Below are 23,190 nucleotides of genomic sequence, written 5' to 3'. Positions count from 1 at the left end.
CGAAAACGTTGCTTCCATTTCCAACATATCTCTGCGATGAATGTAACAAAAACTAAATTGCGGATTAGACTGGACATAAGGAACCCCCTTCGAGTATCGCTGTCTCCATCACCCCTCGATATTACCGTCTTGTTGCAGGAAAGCAAGCCCAGGGCTCCCACTGATTCAGCGATATTGGTGCGTTGCAATGATTTTATAAGTTCATACGGGGAACATATGCGCTGTGTTTAATATCCAAACGTTACTTAAAATGTTATGATGCTATTGACTTATATAACCATATAACAATTACAGCACGGAAACAGGCCATCTCTGCCCTTCTAGTCCGTGCCGAACGCTATTCTCACCTCGTCCCACCGACCTGCACTCAGCCCATAACCCTCCATTACTTTCCTGTCCATATACCTATTCAATTTTTCTTTAAATGATAATATCGAACCTGCTTCTGACACTTCTACTGGAAGTTTGTTCAAGCTCCCCTGTCCTTCCCTGATAATTGACTTATCGCTATATTCATGCGAGGAAAATGCGCTGTGTGTTTAATATTAAATTCGTTAGATAAAGCCTTTTAGAAACGAAATTGAGTGTATTAGCCACTTATCACCTATATTCCGGTCGTGTTTAACACCCCCCTCCGAACAGAATCGCCAAAAACGATTTGTAGAAAAATAATCGGCGGGTGCGCGGTGCGCACTGGTGCCCACGCAAGGCTTCATGGTCATTGTAGTCTTTCTCTGGGTAAATGCAACGTATTTGCTACTCTTGTCGGTGGCAACCATCCTGCACTCGCACCCCCCCCCCCCCCACCGGTCGGTCCACTGGTCCGCAAGAATATTGTCAACATGAAACCGGTCCGCACTGCAAAAAAGGTTGGGGACCCCTGATGTAATTAATAGACATACAATAAAAAAGGAAAGTAAAAGGCGCCAAACTTATCAGAGTTCAACCACTTCGTGCACAACCATTGGAGCTCGATGAACGGAGTCTTCTTTCCACCATGCGATCTCCTCCGAACCCCTTGACCCGCCGCCTGGGACCAACCTTGGTGGTCGACCAGAGCGTGACCAGCACGTCCTTCGGTTCTCCGCCCGAAAACCTTGGGCCTCGGACTCCCGCGCGGGGTCCATTCCATCACCCAGCTTGCAGCATCGCAGCTCCTCTTTCTGTCCCCAAAGCCCGCGAAAAAAATAGCTTACAGACACACAAGAAAGAATAACATCTATCCTAATTGGTTAGCAAATGAATACAATTCTCTCTATCAGTAATTGTAACCCAAACAAGCTGCTATAGAGAAGCACTTTCTCAGCAGTTAATATAACAAAGAAGCCATTTTATTCTAACATAACAAAGAAGCCATTTTTATTAGCCTCAGCAGTAACATAAAAGAAGAAACCCCTTACAGAGATAAAGATCATTTGAAAGTATCCAAAGTATTGTGTGTATGGGAGAATGTGATGACACATAGGGGGCTATGAATCCATCATGGGAGAATGAAGTGCAGCCAGAGAGGCCAACAGCGACCTTGCACTGCTGTGGCAAATCAGACAAGAGGGACCCAAAGCCACAGAGCTGAAGGACCCAATATTGCTGGAGGTGATTTGTTGGTAGGGGAAGAAGACCCAACAATGGGGGTTTTAGGGGTTGATGATCAGGATGCAGTTCTTTTTTTCTGCAGGGGTAGATGGGTTTGATGTTTCCCTCTTTCATGTTCATTCTTGGTTTTTTGGCTTTCAGAGTTGTATATGGATACATTCTTTGATAATAAATGAACCTTTGAACCTTTTAGCACCCCTGTGTGTGAGCACACAAACACAGCAGACGGCCCCCCCCCCATCTTGGGAGCCACAACACAAAGCTAAGAGGAAGAAAGCAGGAGGAGGCACAAGATCAAGTGGCTAAAGGTGAACAACGTGGCTGAGTGGCAGAGGCTGAACGTGCACCTCAGTGCGATCCTAGAGCACGCGCTACTCGGCCGAGTGTAAGACAAGCTTAACTCATTTGGAGACTTCATCTACGAGGCGTACAGAGATAGATTGGATGTCAAGTGAGTCACTGCTCTAAGAGAAAAGGAAGAAGGAAGAAGGACATAGGGCAGCTAGTACGAAGGCAGCACCAGCTACGGACAGACTGGAAGAAAACAACACAGGAGGAGGTGGAGCCTTGAAGCTGTTATGGAACAAAGTGAAGCAGAAGGTGACAGGCTGCGAAAGGCAGAGCGTATTTGTAAGCACAGAAGGAAGGTGGTGAGGGAGAGCCAGCTTCTCCACGAATCCCTTCAAATACATCTGCAGCTCTTGGAGGATAACAAGAGCAGGAAGCTGGAAGTCACCAAAGAGGGTCTGGAGCAGTACATCAGGAGTCAGTACAGTGATCCAGCAAGGAAAACGTCCCTTGGATCACCAGGGTATGTTCCATTGACACCAACTGCCAGAAGGCAGGCTTCCCAGGATGTGTGGAGCATGCGGAACCAGATTCAATGAGCCAAGCGTGAGAAGGGTGACCTACACATCGTGTGGCTGGATCTTGCGAATGCCTATGGATCTGTACCTCATCAGTTCATCAACTTTGCAATGGAGTTCTTTTTCCATGGCCAATTGTATTAGAGGGCCTGTTTCTGATTACTTCAGTGACCTCCAGATTGGCTTCTTATCTGAAGACTACAACAGGGTAGCAGCAGCTCAAAGTAGGCATTACAATGGGGTGTTCCATCTCTTCCATCCTGTTTGTGGCAGCCTTCTAGATCATCCTTATTGGAGCAAGGCAGGTGGTTGGATGGTTAAAGCTATAGTCAGTTCAGAGGCTTCCTCCACTGAGAAACTACATGGATGATGTCCCAAGCATCCTTCAGACAGCTGCAAGCACACGAAGCCTGCTGAAGAGGCTGAATGAATTAAAAACATGGGCAAGGATGAAGATCAAGCCCTACAAGTTGCAAAGCCTATCCCTCTGAAAAGTGCTCAGAAGCGAAAATATCACCTTTGCTGTAGGGAGTAATGAAATCCCATAGAGGGAGGGGGAAGGAGAGGGAGTGAAGGTTCAGCTGGTAAGATAAAGGTGCCAGAGAGCTTTGCCATCAATTCCACAGTAAAGTAGCAAACGTAGGCTGAATTGAAACCATTAGAAGGGCCTTATGGAGCCAAAGAATATTGCCAAATGTGGGTGGATAGGATAATAAAAGGTGATCTTTGGGGTAGCAAACTTGAGCAGATCAGTAAGGACAGAGCTGATGGACACATTTTTTGTTGTACCTCCCAATGTGCACAGTTTAAGATTCCAGACTTGATGGTAATGGAGATACAACAGAGAAGCCAGCTTTGTGGTTAAAGATGGGCTGGTAAACCATTCTGTAACTAGTAATGGTCTGAAGTATAATGTTAACATCCAGCTTTGAGACACTGGACCAACAAGAATCAATCCTATTTGGCACATTGATTATGATGCCTGTTATTTGAATGTGGCAATCTCCAAGTAAGACATAGGTATGAGATCACGATTTAACTCAGTATGCAGCCTGATCAGTTTTTAAATCTTCTTTTGTAATGTCCAAGTGTGTGCACATCTGCTTTTATGTCAAGGTCCAGCTGATATATCCTTGAATTAAATACAAATTACATTTCTATATTCAGAATAAGCTAATGTACAGACTGGCCCAGGAATGCACAAAATGGTTCATCACTTAACATAATAACAATCACTGGGAATTTTTGTTGAGTCCCTTTGGTTCAAACACCCAGTTGAATTACTAATTTAAAAAATGACTTGCTTCTTTCATAACTTGGAATTGAAAAGTTTTAAATAATTTTTTTCATTGCTTTTCAGCATCTGAAATCTGAGCCAAAGAATTTGATATACAAGGAAATGAAAGATGAGATGCACTGTGGTTAAGACAAGAATATTCACTTGAATTTTGGTTGTGCCAAGCACACAACGTGACATTCTTGAGTCCTGACAAACCAGCTATCTAAGTGCACAGGACAGAAGCAGGCATCTGAGTTACGGTAAAGAATGGTTTGGAAATATAATTTGTATTTCAGCCAAACTTTTGTTGTATTTCCTACTGACACTGATCTGAGTAAACAAAATATTACATTCAGTTTCTCAAATTTTCAGACACTTATCATGAGTTTCAGTTAGGTTAATTTAAAACACCGGAATTATAAATTTCCTCACAAAGCTACTAGGGATAGAGCTTATACAGTGGGGCACCATACTCGTCCTTTCTCTTGCTAATCTGAGTTTGAATCTGGAATAGTGGGTTAGAGCTCCTTCCTCCACTGGCAATGTTTATTTGTTGCATAAATTCCACAGCAAACCAACATTACAGAAATATTCCTGAGTTTGATAAAACTATGGAACTACAATGATGGTCTAATAACCATGGTTGGCTGCAGTGAGAAATGTTTCCAAGAAATTTCTGCCACAGAATAAACTGTTCTTACAGAGAGCAAGCCACGTTAAAAAATGGGAAGTATAGGATTAAATTTTAAGCATATACAAATAAAGGTTGGGATGAAGGGAGAGAAAAAAATGAAAACAACAACCCACAACACTCATATTCTCAAGGGAATGAGGCTCCACACAGAAAAATAAATATCAAGGCCTAACAAGCTCATGCAGTGGAAATTCAAACAGTGTCATTGAAGACTAAATGCCAAAAACTAAATTCACATTGTTTATTTAAACAGAATTTAACAAAGGCCGTGCCTTATACTTTTCATCAATAAAGCAATGCACAGGCATTCACATTAGATATCAACCCAAGTCTTCATGATGGCATTCGCCCTTGCTTCTCCATCAATCTTTTGCATAGTTCATTCCATAGCAATGATGTTGTGCAGATTTCATCAGCAAGTACTTCAATGCTGCAAACAGTGAAACAATGCATTTCTCTGATTATAACTTCTGCATTTAATTCTGGGCTCAGTTTATAATTTCTGGTATATATATTGTTACGTACCCCATAACTGGGTTGCCAAACCAGCAGAAATGGATCACTCAGTTGGAGTCTGGATTACTAGAACTAAGAAAGTTTTATTAACAAGCAACACAGTACTCTAATCAAAAGGATAATAAATGCAACAATCCTTCTATCTATCATGTTTTCTCTTGTTGCACTGAACCAAATGTATTGCTTTACACTTCTCAGGACTTAATTCTATTTTAAGTTCTGCACCCAAATGATCAGATCATCTGTATCTTTCAGTAGTCTAAAGTCTTACTCTTCTCTATGAACCATAAGACCACCCTTGATCACATTTCCAGTATCTCCATGGAATAGTTACTGCCTCTTCAGATGTACTCCAGGACATCATATGCCATAATGGAAGAGTCTTTGCAGTAACAGTAATCTCCATGAGTTAGCATGAGACTTCATTGTGTAGATATTAGTTAAATATAAAGGACCCATTAATTGTAATCTTTCAAAAAATGATAATGGATATCTCTAACAATTTAACAAGTGACTTAAGCAAACCTGTGCAATGCAAGTTATATTTTTGAGGAATATGCTAAAGTATTTAGATTATTTAATTGCTTTTAAATGACTGAATTATACAGATCTGCAGAAAAATATATTCTTCACTACAATATAAAAATAACTTAATTGTTTTGTCAGTTCTATTTTGCAGCGAGAAACCTTTGATCATGCTATCATATTGAGAAATAGATTTACTTATAGAACCCTAGGCAGATAAAAGCTCCACCCTGTAACCCTTGTTTGTTGTGTGTGTGTGTGTGTGTGTGTGTGTGTGTGTGTGTGTGTGTGTATGTGCGCGCGTGCGTTTTAAAGGCAGTCATTTGTTATTAAGGTCCATGGACCCTTCAGTTAATGGTAGGCGCCCATGGCATAAAAAGAGTTGGGAACCCCTGGTCCAAAGTATGAATTGAGATTATTGTTTTACTGTCCATTTCTGGAAAGGGAACAGTATATTTTGTGCTTGGATTTATACATAAATATCTGTAAAACAAACTGGTTTACTTAAGGCCTTTGACAATTTTGAGCATGTCAATGGAGCAATAAAATCAATTAAATATTGTACATTCCCGTAATATGCAATTTGATACCATGTAAAAATACAGCCACTGAAATAATGTTAATCATTTCAAACATCTCTTGTTGAAATCGATGAATTCAGCAGCACTCTCATTTATGTAGTCATAAAGGACTTTAGTCCAATAGCTACATTAATACTGTCAAAATTAAATATATCTAATCCAATAATACAGAAGCACCAGTCTGTTGTGTTTTTGAGACAAATCTCCCAGTCAAATAGTTTTCTTTTCAGTTTGTGTCTAGAGCTGTTGTCCATATTGTAAGACATTAGGTAGTTTAGGCAAGAGGAGGAAATAAGATCAATTGGTTTGTAGATGATCATTAACCCAAACTTAGGCTTCAAAAGCATCTGCATTGTTAGCAGAAGAGAGGAACACCCATGTGAATCTAAGGATAAACTTAGGTTCAGGTAAAAAAAAATGTATTATATTTTATAATTTTCTTTATTTTGAGGAAGATGCAGATGAGTTTTTTTTTGAAGAAATGGCAAAGTTTTCACTAGGCTTTTCTAATCTCTCTCTACACGTTTTACATAATATTTTAAAAAATAGGGAAAAAGTGCAACTGTGCATTAAATGTTCACCATTTTTTTGAGAACTTCAGCAAATTTGCAACAGAAGATTGGTAAAACCATTTCAAAAATTCCAAGTATATTCCTTTTAAGCACAAAAACATTTGTGAATCATAACAGTTTGGGTATTGAGCAACATTCCTGCAACTGGAAGGATGAATTGTCAGTTTTAACCTCAAAATACAGTGAATATATGGAATACAACATTGACAAGAGTTGATTTTCATTCTCCCCACTATGAAGTTATATTTATCCATATGTTTAGAAAAAATAAATGCTAATTTTCATTCAATTAATTATCATGGATTTCATACAACTGCTGAGAGTACTTCAGAATGTGTATTTCTGTAATACTGTTTGATGTTAATGTATTGGGGGGGGAGTTATTAACAGAAAGAACATTTCATAAAAGTTCAACCACACATTTTCCAGTCCTCAAAGATCATTGCTCTGATCAGTCAGCATGTTACTGGAGCTATGACAGTCATGCTTAAGATTGTCAGAAAGGTTCTTATTTAACATGTTTAGAAATAGTGGCCATTTTTCAATTTCCACAGGTATGCTGTGCATTATTGGACTTGCAGGCATTGCTGAATCACCTTGACACTATTTACATCTTACAGATGCTGAAGTTTCCTAAACCTTACCTAGTAAACTGATTGCATTCAATTTCCCTATACAAGCACCATAGATTTTATGAAAATGCCTTTTTACGGGAACAGATTCTGGTTGCAATGGAATTACATGCTGAAAGCTTTAAATCAAAATATTACTGTAGCTTATTCAAAATACTATAATAATATTGTAAATATTGATCCACTGACAGCTATAATTCTGTTTAAAAGAATTTGACGGTGAAGTAAGTACATTATTTCCAGTTAGATCTCCCTCCCTGACATTACTCAGAGCTCTGCTTGCACAGTACACTCGAGGATTGTAATGGATCACTATACAGATCAGGTGCTCCTAATCCTAAAACATTCTATTTTCATAAAATAGTACAAAATATGTTAAATATTGGTGTCCGTTCTCAGAAAGAGAATTATAGGATACAATTTGCAATGGAGTGAACTTCATCTATCAATGAAGAGTGGGTTAAAGGAATAATTGTTGCTGCCTCAACAGAGGGAGTCAACTGAATAACACAACACAATGTGTGATCTTCTAAGGATGGTGTAAATTGCATTGAGGAAAGGTCCCTATTCTATAGATCTAAAATTACGAGGGACAAAGAATTGCCAAGGGAAAAGAAAATGCATTTCTTATGGATATTTTACTGTTTACAATAAAGATAGTTAAGTATTCTAAGATCACCTTAAAGCCTTTCATTAATTATTTTACCTCCAATGCACTGTTTTCTAAGTGTGTGTTTGCCATTCATTTGCTCTTCTTCCATTTAAAAAATAGCTTTTCTCAAGGATGATTCCTCAGATAGGAATTTAAAAGCTCTAACTTACAAAGTGAAAAGGAACCGAGTAATTTAACAACCTACAACTATTTTAAATATCATTATCAAGAAACAGAATACTAGGCAAAACTGTACTAAATCCATTACTCTATATACATTTCATTCTGCTGTTCCTCTCAAAGGCATATCCACTATGCAAATTACTTGATGGATTGTGGTGCCTCCAAGATATAATAAATAATGTATGCATTAGTGTCATTTTACTTGAAATAACTTTATCCAGCCACAAAACATCCCAAACTTTTTCTTAAATATTATCATAAAGGTCCCTCAGAGATGAATCACAATCAGGCCAGTAACTGCGGAGAATTGAGACTTGATTGCTGATCAAGGAGACTTGCTGCTGGATGATGGAGCTATTATCTTGTTTTCCACTGAGCTAAGCATTGCATAAAATCTTGAATTATCATTAGAGAGCAGGACTCCGGGGCTGTCAAATTCAGCAATCTAATAAACAGAGAACATTTCTTTTAGCATTAACTCTGTTCCTAGTCAATACTGTCATTAGAAATCAACACTCCCAATCTCAATTGATAAAAAGCTGTTCTTTCCTCATATCCTACCCCAATTAGAACTTCTTAAAAAAATATAATATACTCTGAACTCTTCATGCTGGGACAAATCTGCACTAATGGTGATAATCTCTAGTGTTTTACCCAACTGGCCTTTCACCATATGTGAGAGTTGGTAGCAAGGTTAATTGTTTATTTTAGCTGTTGGGAATCTTTAGCTTTTAAGTTATCGATATCATTTTAAGGTTGAGTATTTTTTTTTCATTATCTCACATTATTCTTGTAGTTAAATCCAGGGCTAGTCTAAAATGGCAAAAAGTGCAGGGGCTTTTTATAGAACATCATTAATCATGACAGGACCTGCTAGATCTGTCAATTTCCTGTCTGACAGATTCATCCTGTCTTCATTCGTTCTGTACTCAAGTGCAATGATGTGCCCCGATATCCACTCACTTGTTTAATAAATGTTGGGTAGATTAAAGGAAATCCAGATAAATAAATTAAAGAGAAGGGAAAAGAGCATTATATTTAAGGAACAATTACCGCATAGAAACAGGACCATTAACTCAACTCCAATCACTAAGCACTCATTTACAGTAATCCTATATTAATCTTATTTTATCCCTCCCCTTTTCCTGTCAACAAGCCCCGAAACCACCGCACACTCTGACACAGTAGGGGCAATTTACAGTCTCCAGTTAAAGTACCAACTATCAGATTTAGTGATCTGAAAAGACTTGAGTGTAACTGAAGGAAACCCACATAGCATGAGGGAGAACACACAAATTCAATGAAGGCGGAACCTGAGGTTAGGATTGAATTCAGGTTGCTGTCAGTGTTGTGCCACTGCTGCCCTATACTGACAAAATTGGGCGAGGAAAGATGGGTGGAGGTTTAAAAGCTAGCACGAACTGATTACAGTGTATGGTCTGTTTCTGTACTGTGTATTCTTTTGAATAATGAACAAAAAAATCAACTTCAGTTACATCATCTTGCATTTGCTGTTCCTCCATAGGATTTTCTCTTTTCTCAAGGAAGTTCAGAATGTCAATATAATGTATCTTATTTTATATCCTGAATAGAGATCATGAATAGCTTCTCAAGGGGGAAAATACTAAAAAAAACTGTCCTTTTGATGTAACAATAAAACGATAACAGCTGTTATGACAAGGTAATTCTGATGCCAACTTTAGATATCAGCATAGAGTTATAGAAACCTCCAACACAGAAACAGGTCCTTCAGCCGATTCAGAACCATTTTACCTGCCTAGTCCCATTGACCTGCACCCCAACCACAGCCCTCCACATCCCTCCTATCCATGTACCTATCCAAACTTCACTTAAATGTTGAAATCAAAATCACATCCATCATTTGTGCTGGCAGCTGGTTCCATACTCTCATCACTCTCTGAGTGAAGTAGATACCCCTCATGTTCCTCTTAAACATTTCACCTTTCACCCTTAACCTCTAGTTGTAGTCTCACCCAACCTCAGTGGAAAAAGCTTGCTTGCAGTTACCTATCTACAAACACCCAATTTTGAATATCTCAATCAAATCTTCTTCCAGTCTTCTCCGTTCTAGAGAATGAAGTCCTCACCTACTGAATCTTTCCTTGGAACTCAGGTTCTCCAGTCCCAGCAACATCCTTAAGTTTTCTCAGTACTCTTTCAACGTTATTTACATCTTTCCTGTAGATAGGTGACCAAACCTGCACACAATACTCCAAATTAGGCCTCACCAATGTTTTATACGCCTTCAACATAACATCCCAAATCCTGTACTCAGTACTTTGATCTATGAAGGCCAAGGTACCAAAAGCTTTCTTAATGGCCCTATCTACCTGTGATGCCACTTGCAATCAATTATGGACCTATAATTCCCAGATTCCTTTGTTCTACCACACTACTGCTCACTGTGTAAATCCTATCCTGGTTGTCCTCCTAAAGAGCAACACCTCACATTCTCTGCATTAAATGCATCTGCCATTTTTCAGCCCATTTTTCCAGCTGGTCCAGATCCCATGGTAAGCTTTGATAGTATTCCTCGCAGTCCACCCTTAGTCTTGGTGTAATCCATAAATTTACTAATCCAGTTAACCACATTATCATCCAAAATCATTGAAGTCCATGTAGACTACATCCATTTCCTTGCTTTCATCAACTTTTCTGGTAACATCCTTGAAAAACTCTTAAGATTAGTTAGACATGACCTACCATGCACAGAGACATACTTACTGTCCCTAATTTCTCCTTGTCTATCCAAATGCTCATATATTCTGTCTCACAGAATACATTCCAATAATTTTCCCACTACTGATGTCGGGCTTACTGGCCTGTATTTTCCTCGTTCGTCCTTAGAGCCTTTCATAAGCAGCAGAACAATATTAACTATCCTCCAATCTTCTGGAACCTCACCTGTCACAAAGGATGATTCAAATATCTCTGCTACAGCCCTTACAATTTCTGCAACTTGCCTCCCACATGGTCTGAGGAAACACCTTGTTAGGCCCTGGCAGTTTGACCATCCTAATTTGCTTCAAGACAGCAAAAACCTCCTCTCTGTACAGTAATCTGTATGAGGTCCATGACCTCAAGGCTACTTTACCTCACTTCAATAGGCTCTGTGTCCATCTCTTGAGTAAATACAGATGCAAAGAATCCATTTCAGATCTCCCCTTCTCTTTTGGCTCCATGCATAGATTACCATTCTGATCTTCCAGAGGACCTATTTTGACACTTGCTATCCTTTTGCTCTTAACATATCTGTAGAAGCCCTTGGGATTCTCCTTCACATTGTCTGCGAGAGCAACCTCATGTCTTCTTTGAGCCTTCCTGATTTCTTTCTTAAGTATTCCCTTGCATTTCTTATACTCAAGTACCTCATTTGTTCCCACCCGTCTATACCTGCTATGCAACTTCTTTTGCTTCTTAACCAGGGCCTCATTATCTCTCAAAAACCAAGGTTCCCTAAACCTGTTATCCTTGCTTTTTATTCTGACATGCTCATGTAAGCTTTATATGCTCAAAATTTCACTTTTGAAGGTCTCCCACTTACCAAGAACACCTTTGCCAGAAAACATCCTGTCCCAAACCATACTTGCCAGATAATTTTTGATACCATCAAAATTGATCTTTCACCAGCTTCAAATCTCAGCTGAAGGTCAGCACTATCCTTTTCCATAAATACCTAGAAACTAATAGTATTATGATTGCCAGAAGAAAAGTGTTCCCCCTACACAAACTTTTGTCACCTACCCCTGTCTCATTCCCTAATAGGAGATCAAATATTGCACAATTTCTCATTTGGACTTCTATGTACTGGTGCTAATTAAGAAAACTTTGCTGAACACAACTGATAAACTCCATCCCATCCAATCCTTTTACAGTATGGGAGTCCAAGTCAATATGTGGAAAGTTAAAATCACCTACTATCACAACCTTACGTTTCTTTCAACAGTCTGTGATCTCTCTACAAATTTCTTTCTCTAAATCCCACGGACTGTTGGGTGATCTATATTATCACACCATTAATGTGGTCATATCTTTCTTATTCCTCAGTTCCACCCATAAAGTTTCACTAAAAGAGTTCTCCAGTCTGTCCTGACTGAGCACTGCCATAACATTTTCCCTGACTAGTAATGACACCCTACCCCTTCAACCTCTCCTGCTCTAACACATCTAAAACAACAGACCACAGAATACTGAGCTGCCAGTGCTGCTCCTCCTGCAACCAAGTATCGCTAATAGCTAGAATATCATAATAACATGTATTGATCCATGTTATGAGCTCATCTGCCTTTACTACAATACTTCTTGCATTGAAATATACACAATTCTGAGATCATAAGCTTGGGGATCCTTTAACTTAGCACCAAACTCCATGAACTTACTTTGCAGAACCTTGTTCCTCTTCCTACCTTTGTCATTGGTGCCGAGGTGGACCATGACCTCTGGCTGCTCACCCTCCCACTTAAGAATGCTTTGTATTTTATCAGAGTTATCCCTGGAATCTTGTTCTCGTCCACAGAACATCCTTTCTATTCCCCTAACAAATCCCCTAATACCACAGCTCACTTCTTCTCCCCGCTTCACTTCTGAGCCACAGACTCAGCGCCAGAGACCTGACTGCTGACTTTCCTCTGCCAGATCATCCCCCACCAAAAGTATCCAAAGTTGTATACTTATTGATGAGGGGGGTGGCCACAGGGTTACTCGATAGGCTGTTTAAAGCCTTTCAGCCTCCTGTCACCCAGTTTCCTGTGTCCAGCACCTTAGGTGTAACTATCTATCACCCCCTCAGCCTCCTGAGGGGTCCAGAGTTCATCTGGTTCCACCTCCAGCTCCTTAACACGGAGTGTTAGAAACTGCAGCTGCATGTATTTCTTGCAGGTAAAGTCATCAGGGTCACCAGAAGTCTCTCTGCTTTTCCAGATCTCGCAACAGGAGCATTCAACTACCCTGCTTGGAATCCCTACTGCTTTAAATTGGCAATTATAAAGAAGGAAACAATAAACTGAAAAAAAAACATACTTACAGCTTTTCGCCTTCTCTCACTGAAGTCTTTCCTCGCTGAAACCTCAAAATCCCCACTCTAGCACTGTCCACTCTAACAATGGCTGCTCTAACAGGGGCCACTCCGCTTGCCTCTGCCTTATTTTAATCTGATTCACTACTGTTCAAATGCTGAAACTTCTGCAAAGCACTGCTTTTAATCCTCACTTGCCAACCTGTGAGTCACCTCTTTTCTCTCTCCCAATCTCTGATTCATCGTTGTTAAATGGGTTAAATAGAGAAATACAGAAGTTGCTGCTAGTTAGGTTCCTCCTCCTCTCTGTGCACTCTTGTAGGATTTTCTAATAAGCTTGATACTGAACGTCTGTAATGATATGAACTTTCTAACTAATGTTGCCCTAAAAATGGTTGGAAAAGTTAAGGCTATTGATTAATGAGTGAATTTATAGCAGCATAAGAACAGAGGTCAGAGGGAAAGAGATGCGTAAAGAAAGAGAGAAAGGCACAAGAGACAGTGAGGGGATGAAGCAGACTCGCTGTGGCTGTGGGTAAGAGAGATGGAATGTAGAAAGCGTGTGTGTGAGAGACAGACATAGAAGGTGAAAGAACTGGAGAGGGAGAAGGCAAGACCAGGGACATGACAGGTAATTGAAGCAAATCAAAATATTAGCTTTCAGTCTGAAACAACTGATCTGGTTGTTAATGCTAACCTGGACAAGCAAAGGGATCTTACCTCTCCCTGGTCCAACACCATTATCCTATTGCAGTTCAAAACTGTGTGAAGACGATGTGCTACAATTAGCATTGTACAGTCAGAAAAAGCCTCCTGAATGGTCTTGTGAATCAATACATCAGTATCGGTATCAATGGCAGCAGTAGGTTCATCCAGAAGTAAAATCTAATTTGAAAGAGTGCATTTCAGAGTTACAATACTGAAGTGAATGTTACTGCTCAGCTGAATTCAAAATATAAACATTTGAAACCAAAGTACTTTACCCATAAGCTTCACAAACAAGAGAAAATCTGCAGATGCTGGAAATCCAAGCAACATACACAAAATGCTGTGATCAACAAAATGCCGAAATGTCGTCTGTACTCCTTCCCATGGCTGAGTTTCCACCAGCATTTTGTGTGAGTTACCTTTAAGTTTGTTCTGACTTCCTAGTCAGTTTATTTGTGAGATGGAGGTCAGGGTGAGACAAAATAACAAAAGAAAATTTCAGGATTTTTTTTCTCTGGAAACTTGGTACTTCCTCCCTCCAGCCCAAGGTAATCAAAGCTTACAGCAGATGGAATGTAGAAAATGTGTGTATGAGAGACAGACATAGAAAGTGAAAGAAAGAGAGAGGGAGAAAGCAAGACAAGGGAGCTTACAGCAGACCATGGTAAAATTTCATATGCAGCTATGAAAGCTGTACTCAGAAATTCATCATCCGTTTACCTTTTCACTCCTGTTAATAAATTTACTCTGACTGCAAGAGTCCATGAAATGAAGCTTGTTTTGGCTCACATAACTTACATGAGTCCCTGAGTCCCTGATATATTTTATCCAATGTAACTTTTCGTCTACTCACGTGATTCAAATCAGAAGTTTAAACCTTGATGCCCAAGGTATTCTATAGCAAACTCTAAACTTAAAATTTTTCTTTGCTTGATGGGACAAATTTTTATTTGGAGTTTGTTCTAGATATCAATACATTTTTTTAACTGACAGCTTTCTCGCCAAAGTGCCTTCATGCCATTATTAGTTTTCTCTCTTCAGAGATGTATTTAACTGCCTCTTTAACATTCACGGTGTATACCTGGAGTGTCAAACTCATTTTAGGTCACAGGCCGGATTGGGGAAAATGTGACTTCATGCGAGCCGTATCAGTTGTGCACACAGGCGTGCTCCCACAGCTTTCGTTGCCTTTGTTTTTTCAACCTGCTCTCATGTGTCTCAGTCTCTGCTACAACTACAAAGTGTTTCACTTTTCAAATTTCGTTTCTTATGAAGGAGATTGCCTAGCAAGCATTATTTTTATGATTGGTATTAATTTACATTCATAGGCTACAAGAAAGTTGTGATGAGAGAAAGAAAAAACCATGCTATTTTAGCTAAAATTGTTTTGGGAGCCACACCCTTTCCATTAATAAACCATTTGAAATCGAACATTAGCAGACACAAATGTAGACCTAATGAAACCAATTGTAAATGTAGGCTACACAACTGCACCTAATTTTTATCAGCCTGCTTCCAGCAATCAAACTCAGACAATGAACACAGTTAGCCTCTAATTTTTATTGAAGTGATCACATTTACAATAATAGAAGTCAGAAAATGAATGAATCACAATATAATGACACTCAATATTTCATAATGCATTTTGCTTACATATCGCAGTGCATCGAACAGTATCACTCATTTTTCACCTGCTGCTTCCAGACACCTGACATCTCTTGGCTTTAACCAGCCTGCCAACATCAGGGACCAGTTTCTGGGCAGTTGTGATTTTCATAATGTCATCTAGATATCTATGTGTCAGCTGCAAGCGCAGTTTGGATTTGTTAATGTTCATTATGGAGAACGCCTGCTTACAGATATGTTGTCCCGAACATGCAAAGGATCTTTGACGCAAAGTCTGTTATCTTGGGGTACATCGGTCCCAGGTATTGATAGAATGAGTCCAGACCCACAGTCTCAAATTTATATTTCAAAGCCGAGTTACACTGAATTTCAATTAGTTCCATTTGGAGTTCCTCCGGCACATCTGATGCTGCGTTGACGACAAACGGCGAGCAAAATAGTGAGAATTCCTTCTCGAGTTGAGTGAAGACTTGGAAACGATTCTGAAACTCACTTTTCAGCTGTGCTATTTTGTCCTTGTACCTGTCCACGTTGTCATTATTCCCATGAGCGACACACACAGGCTGCAAAGAGGGGAAATGAGCTGGGTTGCTCCGGGGTAGTTGCATCTCCCACAGGCTTAATTTAATTTGAAAGGCACGAATGCTGTCGTAGTATTCCATAACAAGTTTGTTGCGGCCTTGCATGTTAACATTAAGCACATTTAAGTGCTCTGTTATATCAACCAAAAATGCAAGATCATGAAGCCAGTCTGGGTCATCCAACTCTGCCACTGGCTTCTCTTTCTCGTTCATGAATAGTCCAATTTCCACACATAATTGAAAAAAATGTTTGAGCACAACCCCTCTGCTCAACCAGCAGACTTCAGTGTGGTAGAGTAGGCCGTGTCCAATATTACTTTCAGACAAAAGATTGTCAAATTGCCGATGGTTGAGTCCCTTGGCTCTAATAAAATTAACCGTTTTGATTACTACATCCATGACATTGTCCATTTTCAGGCTCCTGCTACATAACGTCTCTTGGTGTATAATACAATGAAAATTCCAGAATTCCTGCTCTAGATTCCCTGTCTGAACTTTCTCTCTGAGTTTCACAACAACACCTGCCTTTTCCCCGACCATGGACGGTGCGCCATCTGTTGCTACGCCAACAGCGTGACTCCAGTTAACCCCCAGTCTGTCCAAGGCTTCGATGAGGCTGGAGAAAACATCGTTCACCATTGTGGTGTTTGTCATGGGCACCATCTCCACAAACTCCTCAGTGACGGTCAAAGATGCATCAACACCACGAATAAATATTCCCAATTAAGCTACATCAGTCACGTTGGTGCTCTCATCAGTTGCAATAGAGAAGGCAATAAATGACTTCACTTAGTCTTTTAGCTGACTGTTCAAATCTCCTGCAAGGTCCCTGATTCTCTCTGCCACATTATTTCTTGACAAGCTGATATTACCAAAAGCCTGTCTCTTCTCAGGGCACACCAGCTCAGCCGTTGTCAGCATGCGTGCTTTGATGAATTCCCCCTGTGAGTATGGCTTTGATGCAGCAGCTATCTTGTTGGCAATTATATAGCTGGCCTTGACAGATCCATCATGAGTCTCTCGACTTTTGGTGAACACTGATTGCTGTTTTTTTTTCAGAGCTGCTTCAAGCTCATTTACCTTTTGCATTCTGAGTCGTCCAGCGTACTCGTCATATTTTTCTCCATGTGACGTCTCATGGTGTCGTTTGATATTGTACTCTTTTGCCACAGCCACTTGTTGCGAGCACATCAGACACACAGGTTTGCCATTGACCTCAGAAGGAAAAACGATCTTTCTAATTATCGTTGAATATCCAACCTTCGATGTCAACTTTTCTTTTATTGGAAAGCATTTTGAACCACAGCAGCAAACAGTCTCAGCCTTGCTACAGGTGTTACTTACCTGAGTACTGTGTGTGTTTATACTGTGTCTGACGACGTAAGTGGGGCCCCAGTGGTCTTCAGTGAAGGGTGGTAGGTGCTTATGCACAGCAGGTAGTTAACTGCCGCCTATTGTTTTCTGAGTACACACAAGCTGCCGGCGCAGCAGGCGGCACAGACAACGGTGGGAGAGAGAGTGGCTGCTGTACAGATACATAATAAATGGTCGTGAATATACTTTTTTTCCCCCCAAATCATCCCGTGGGCCAGATTGGACCTCTTCATGGGCCAGTAGTTTGACTCCCCTGGTGTACACCATATTCCTGATAATTAACTTTAGACTTAAATGATTACTCCTGATCTTTCATATAACGTGCCACAGCACTTCAAAAACATGAGTAGCTTTTTTACTTCTTACTTGTTATTTTCTGATACAAAATCATTTACAACCTTAAAATATCAAAACTCTGGATTTCAAGTCACAATCCCTCAGCATATTTACCTTCCAAGATGCCCAGCCATTAATAAGTGATTATTTTTTCCTGAAAGTGAAAACTACAGAATACCTTTTAAAATTGTTACCTTGCTGTGTTGAAGAAGGGCCCGAGCCACACACAGTAATTGCCTCTCACCCACAGAAAAATTCTCTCCATTTTCCATGACCTCAAATTCAAGTTTCCCTTCCAGCTGTAAAATCTGTGAAATGCATATATCAAACAATCTTGTCAATTAAATTGTTCTATATTTTAATATCTTAAAATTGTAAATGTAGTTTCATTGCCACTACAAATATTTTGTCAAATTTACAATCTGAGAGTTGTTAATTTTGAGAAATTAAATACATGTCTATTTTATGTACCGATGTCAGTACCTAATATTTTTAGGCTAGGGCCAGTGCAGGTTAAGTGTAGAGGAACACCTCTTTGGTTCAATAATACACCTGCTTCCTGGTCATAAAATTTCCTTGAAATCCAGTTGTAGCTCTGAACCTAATTGGTAGGCAGTGTATACTCAACATAAAATTATAATATTGTACCTAAATAAATGGAAGTTATTTTGTAGGCAAAAATAAGCTTTCTAATTAATGCCAGTCTATATAATTCGAATTTCTTTGTGCATAAGACTTTAAAAGGAGTGGCAGGCAAATAGAAAAACGTAGTATGGCATTCAAAGATGCATTTTAAGCATTCATTTATAATCACTGAGAAGTACCTGTTGGTTTATATGAGATGCACTTGATTCCAGGAATAGATAATATGATTCAAATAAGGCACGATCAATCCATAATGGTAAATCCTGTTGACATTAGATGCAATCTCAAACCATCTTTTGGTAGCTTAAGTTCCATCTTTCTCAACTGATTTTACACAGCATTTTTAAACTAAATAAGTTATAGTGAGCTGAATGGCCTCATTCTGTGCCATAAATTTCTTTTGACTCTGACTTAAGGAATGCATAAGAATTTGGAAAGTACACATTACTATAGAACATGTGCAATAAGAAAGGGTTGCAAAAATGAAAAATAGCCAGTTACAGGAATATATATTTCAAATCTAACTTATCAGTGGGATAAAGTGGGTAGCCGTGTCATTTGAATGGCTAAACCATGTGAAATCCTTTTCATCATAGAAGTGATCAAACTTCTGTAATTTTTGGTGGAATTAAATCACAATACAATCGTAAAGCATGATCAACAACAAACATACAAAATAGTTGTCAATTTGATTTGAACCACTGATGTAAATATACTGTAACTTGTCACAAAATACCAGATTATGTAACTCTGGTCATAAACCACTTGCGATTGTCCATGTAATTGTATGTTCCTTAGGAAAAAAAACTTGTCATCTCCTTGAAGGATTTTCTTTGTGATTTATCTGTTTTAAAGTTACCCTGTAAATGGGTATTTTTGTTATAATTTTTATTTGAGTCCATGAATATTAATCAGTAATGAGGCATGAAATAAAATTATACCAAGATTAGTGCTGCAAAAGTGATATAACATTATTAAATATTATAAACAAATAAGACATATCAGATACATGTACTTACACTTTCTTTCATGTGAGCTCTTTCTAACACATCCCAAATTTGAACATCAGTATATTGATTATAAGGATCCAGGTTTGATCTGAAAGTAAATATGGATTTACATCTACAGTTAATATAGATGTGATATTCACTTAAGATTTGGACTTGAGTTATATGAAGATTTTTTTTCCTCAAATATGGTAGCCCGTTCTTCTAATTCGACAATTAGACCATAAGACAGAGGTGCAGAATCAGGCCATTTGATAATGGCTGATTTATTTTTCCTCACAACCTAAATATCTTGCCTTCTTCCCATAGCCTTTGATGCCTTGACTATTCAAGAACATATCAACCTCCACTTTAGCTACACTCAACGATTTGGCCTCCACAACTGTCTCTGGCAATGAATTCCACAGCTTCACCACCCTCTGGCTAAAGAAATTTTTCCTCATCTCTGTTTTAAATGGATGCCCTCTTATTCTGAGGCTGTGCTCTCTGGCCCTAGACTCTCCCACAATTAGAAACATCCTTTCCACTTCCACTCTGTCTAAACCTTTCAATGAGATTCCACCCACCCCCCCCCCCCCCCCAATGAGTGCAGGATCAGAGCCATCAAACACTCCTCACACCCCAACACTTTCATTCCCAGGATCATCAAACACTCCTCACACACCAACACTTTCATTCCCAGGACCATTCTTGTAAAAATCCCGAGAACTGTCTCTCATGCCAACACATCCTTTCTTAGATATGCGGACCAAAATTGCTCACAACACTCCAGATGTGGTCTGACCAATGTCTTATAAAGCCTTAGCATTACATCTTTGCTTTTATATTATAGTCCTTTCAAAATACGTGCTAACATTGCATTTGCTTTCCTTGCTACCAACTCAACATGCAAACTAATCCTAAAGGAATCTTATAAAAAAGGACTCCAAGTCCTTTTGCATTTCCAATTCCTGAATTTGTGCCCCATTTAGAAGATAATCTATGCCTTTATTCCTTCAAAGTGCATGTCCTTACACTTCCTTACACTGTATTCCATCTGTCACTTACTTGCCTATTCTAATAATTTGCCCAAATCCTTCTAGACTCAATGCTTTCCCAAAACTGCCTTTCCCTCTACTGACCTTTGTATTATGCACAAACTTGGCCACTAAGCCATCAATTCTACACACACGGATTAGACAATTTTTAATCCTATGTCACTTCTTTTTAAGTATATGATTTTACTTTTTAATCAACAGAGCTACCCAACCCTCTGTCCATCTGCCTATCTTTTCACTAGGATGTATATCCTTGGATGTTTAGTTGCCAGGAATGTTTAATTCCCAAGATTCAGATCAGTTAGGAACTTAGTCAAATTAGATACATACCTAATAGTGCCAGCAAAGAGCACAGGTTCCTGTGGGATAATGGATAGCTTCTTTCGAAGATCATCCAGTCCAATATCACTAATCTTCACACCATCTATTGTAATGCTACCACTGGAAATTTCTACCAGTCTGAACAATGTCACTCCCAGGGATGATTTCCCTATGTATAAAAGATGTTTCAAGATAAATTAATATTAACAATTTGGTTAGTATACACCTATTTCCATGCATAATATGGCTTAATCTCCTACAGCCTACAAGAGTAAAGTAATGATAAGTGTTCTGAGAGTATAAATTTCCTCCTAATCAGGCAGATTACAGTACTACTTCTCATAGGCTATAGTTTCAACTCTAAATGGACAGAAAATAGTTGTGATATATATAATTTACAGAATGATGGTCAATCTTTCCGTGACAGCTATTTCCAAAAAGTTTCAGTTACTTAAATATTGGTTAAATGAATGAGAAGTTTCTTACAAACTTCTAAATAGTGTCAGAACTGTAAAATTTCTGACAGTTCTATAATATCACACAGTTCTGTAATTTTTTTTTCATTTTATGTGCCAATTCCTGATGAGAAACATCAGTAAATTAAGATTATTTACAGAGCAAAATTACTTATTTGACATTATGATATTGCAAATATATAGTCCATAAAGATACTAAACACTAAACATACATTCTTGATAGCATCTCAAAAACATTGCAGACCAACACTGCAGAAAAAAATTTAAACACTGTGAATCCTTAGCTGCAAACTTTGTAAATTCCGAGAAGCACAAAGTCATTTTTGGAATGCACCATCAAATTCCAATATTCTTAAGCCACTTCGATGGGATGTGTTGTTGCTCCTCCACTCCTACCTCTCTTAATTATTTTCCATTTAATAATTAAGATTGAGAAAGATATATCAAAGGCTTTAGCACTAAATTAAAACTTTCATTTACTGAAAGTTGGTGTTACCGACGAAGCAAGGATTTATTGAAAAGGTAGTGGTGACTACCTTCTTGAACTTCTGCAGACTGCATGGTGTTGGTATCCATCTTAGGGCTGAGAGGCCTTACATTAGGGTGGTTATCCACTGACAATGAAGAAAAAGAAATATACTTTCATACCAAGATATTGTGAATATAAGAGCCTTCACTTGCTTACTGACATTCCTTGCAATAGCTGTCCTAATCCTTGTTTGTAGGAGAGATCATACCTGAGGGAGGTGGAGTAAAAAAAAATCTTGCCAAATCACTGCAGTGCATTTTCCAGTGCACACTGTACCAATGATAGACGGTGTGAACATTTAGGATGAGGGATTAGAGTGATCATATCCTGAATGGTGCTGAGAATTTTGGGCCTTTATCCATCCTGTGAAATTTGGAAGAGCATTATTCCAAGCTTGCTCTACAGTGTAATTTGATCATGCCTGATTTGTCTCAGGCCTCTCCTCATCTTCATGGCCTCATAGCCCTCAATACTCTCATCTTCCAAAAACTCATCTTCTTACTCTTTAAATGCCTCCATTAATCTAGACTTCACAGCCTTCCAGGGTTGAGGGCTCTGCGATTCATGGCCCTCTGAGAGCAGTTCCTATGCACCTCAGTATTAAATAACTGACTCCTAATCTTGTAACTACACAGAGCAATCACTTTATTACGTACAGGAGTGGAACGCAGTTAGCCTTCTGTTGCTGTAGCCCATTCACTACAAGGTTTGACATGTTGCGCATTCAGAGGTGCTCTTCTGCACACCACTGTTGTAATGTATTGTTATTTGAGCTACTGTTGTCTTCCTGCCAGGCTGAAACAGTCTGGCCATTGTTCTCTGACCTCTCTCATTAACAAGGCATTCTCACCAACAGAATTGTTGCTTGCAGGATTTTTTTTTGATTGTTGCACCATTCTCTATAAACTCTAGACTGGTATGTGAAAATCCTAGGAGAACAGCAGTTTCTGAGATACTCAAACCATCCCATCTGGTCAAAGTTACTTAGGTCACATCTCCCCTCCCCTCCCCTCTTCTCCCTCTCCCCTCCCCCCTCCCTCTTTCCCCCCTCCCCCCTTCCCCCCCTTTCCCTCCCCTTCCCTCCCCTTCCCCCCTCCCCCCTTCCCCCCCTCCCCCCCTTGCATGTATGTGAAATTTAAATATAGCAGACATCATGGAGTAATACCTAATGTTTGATTTACTTCTTGAAGCTTAATCTATTGGGAATATCCTTATTTGAAATGCTTTGAATGGGCTTTGTGATTCTAAAGTTATTTTATAATTGATTATAAAATATAAGGTTATATTTGCACATCAGCATGCCAATCTATTATACTTTTTGCAATAGGTAACTAACTTGCTGAGAGAAAATGTACATTACTTAATTATTTAGTAGGGTCACAACTCTACCTGACTAATGTGGACAAATATCTTAACTTGATT

At 39.1% G+C, this 23,190-nt stretch overlaps 1 protein-coding gene across 1 annotated transcript in view; it reads right to left on the bottom strand.

The window, feature by feature from the left end:
- Window positions 1–8,418: 8,418 nt before the first annotated feature.
- Window positions 8,419–23,190, bottom strand: part of LOC140203718 (ATP-binding cassette sub-family C member 5-like) — a 173,910-nt gene continuing 159,138 nt past the window's right edge. The window contains exons 28-32 of the mRNA XM_072269755.1: window positions 20,773–20,932; window positions 19,418–19,496; window positions 17,948–18,061; window positions 13,849–14,013; window positions 8,419–8,538 (exon numbers count right to left, since the gene is read on the bottom strand). Of these exons, the coding sequence (XP_072125856.1) occupies window positions 8,419–8,538; window positions 13,849–14,013; window positions 17,948–18,061; window positions 19,418–19,496; window positions 20,773–20,932 (638 nt within the window). The remainder of the gene's footprint in view (window positions 8,539–13,848; window positions 14,014–17,947; window positions 18,062–19,417; window positions 19,497–20,772; window positions 20,933–23,190) is intronic.

This window comes from Mobula birostris, chromosome 10, assembly GCF_030028105.1.
Source record: "Mobula birostris isolate sMobBir1 chromosome 10, sMobBir1.hap1, whole genome shotgun sequence".
Classification (NCBI taxonomy): domain Eukaryota; kingdom Metazoa; phylum Chordata; class Chondrichthyes; order Myliobatiformes; family Myliobatidae; genus Mobula; species Mobula birostris.
This window is presented reverse-complemented; position numbering and strand designations above follow the sequence as displayed.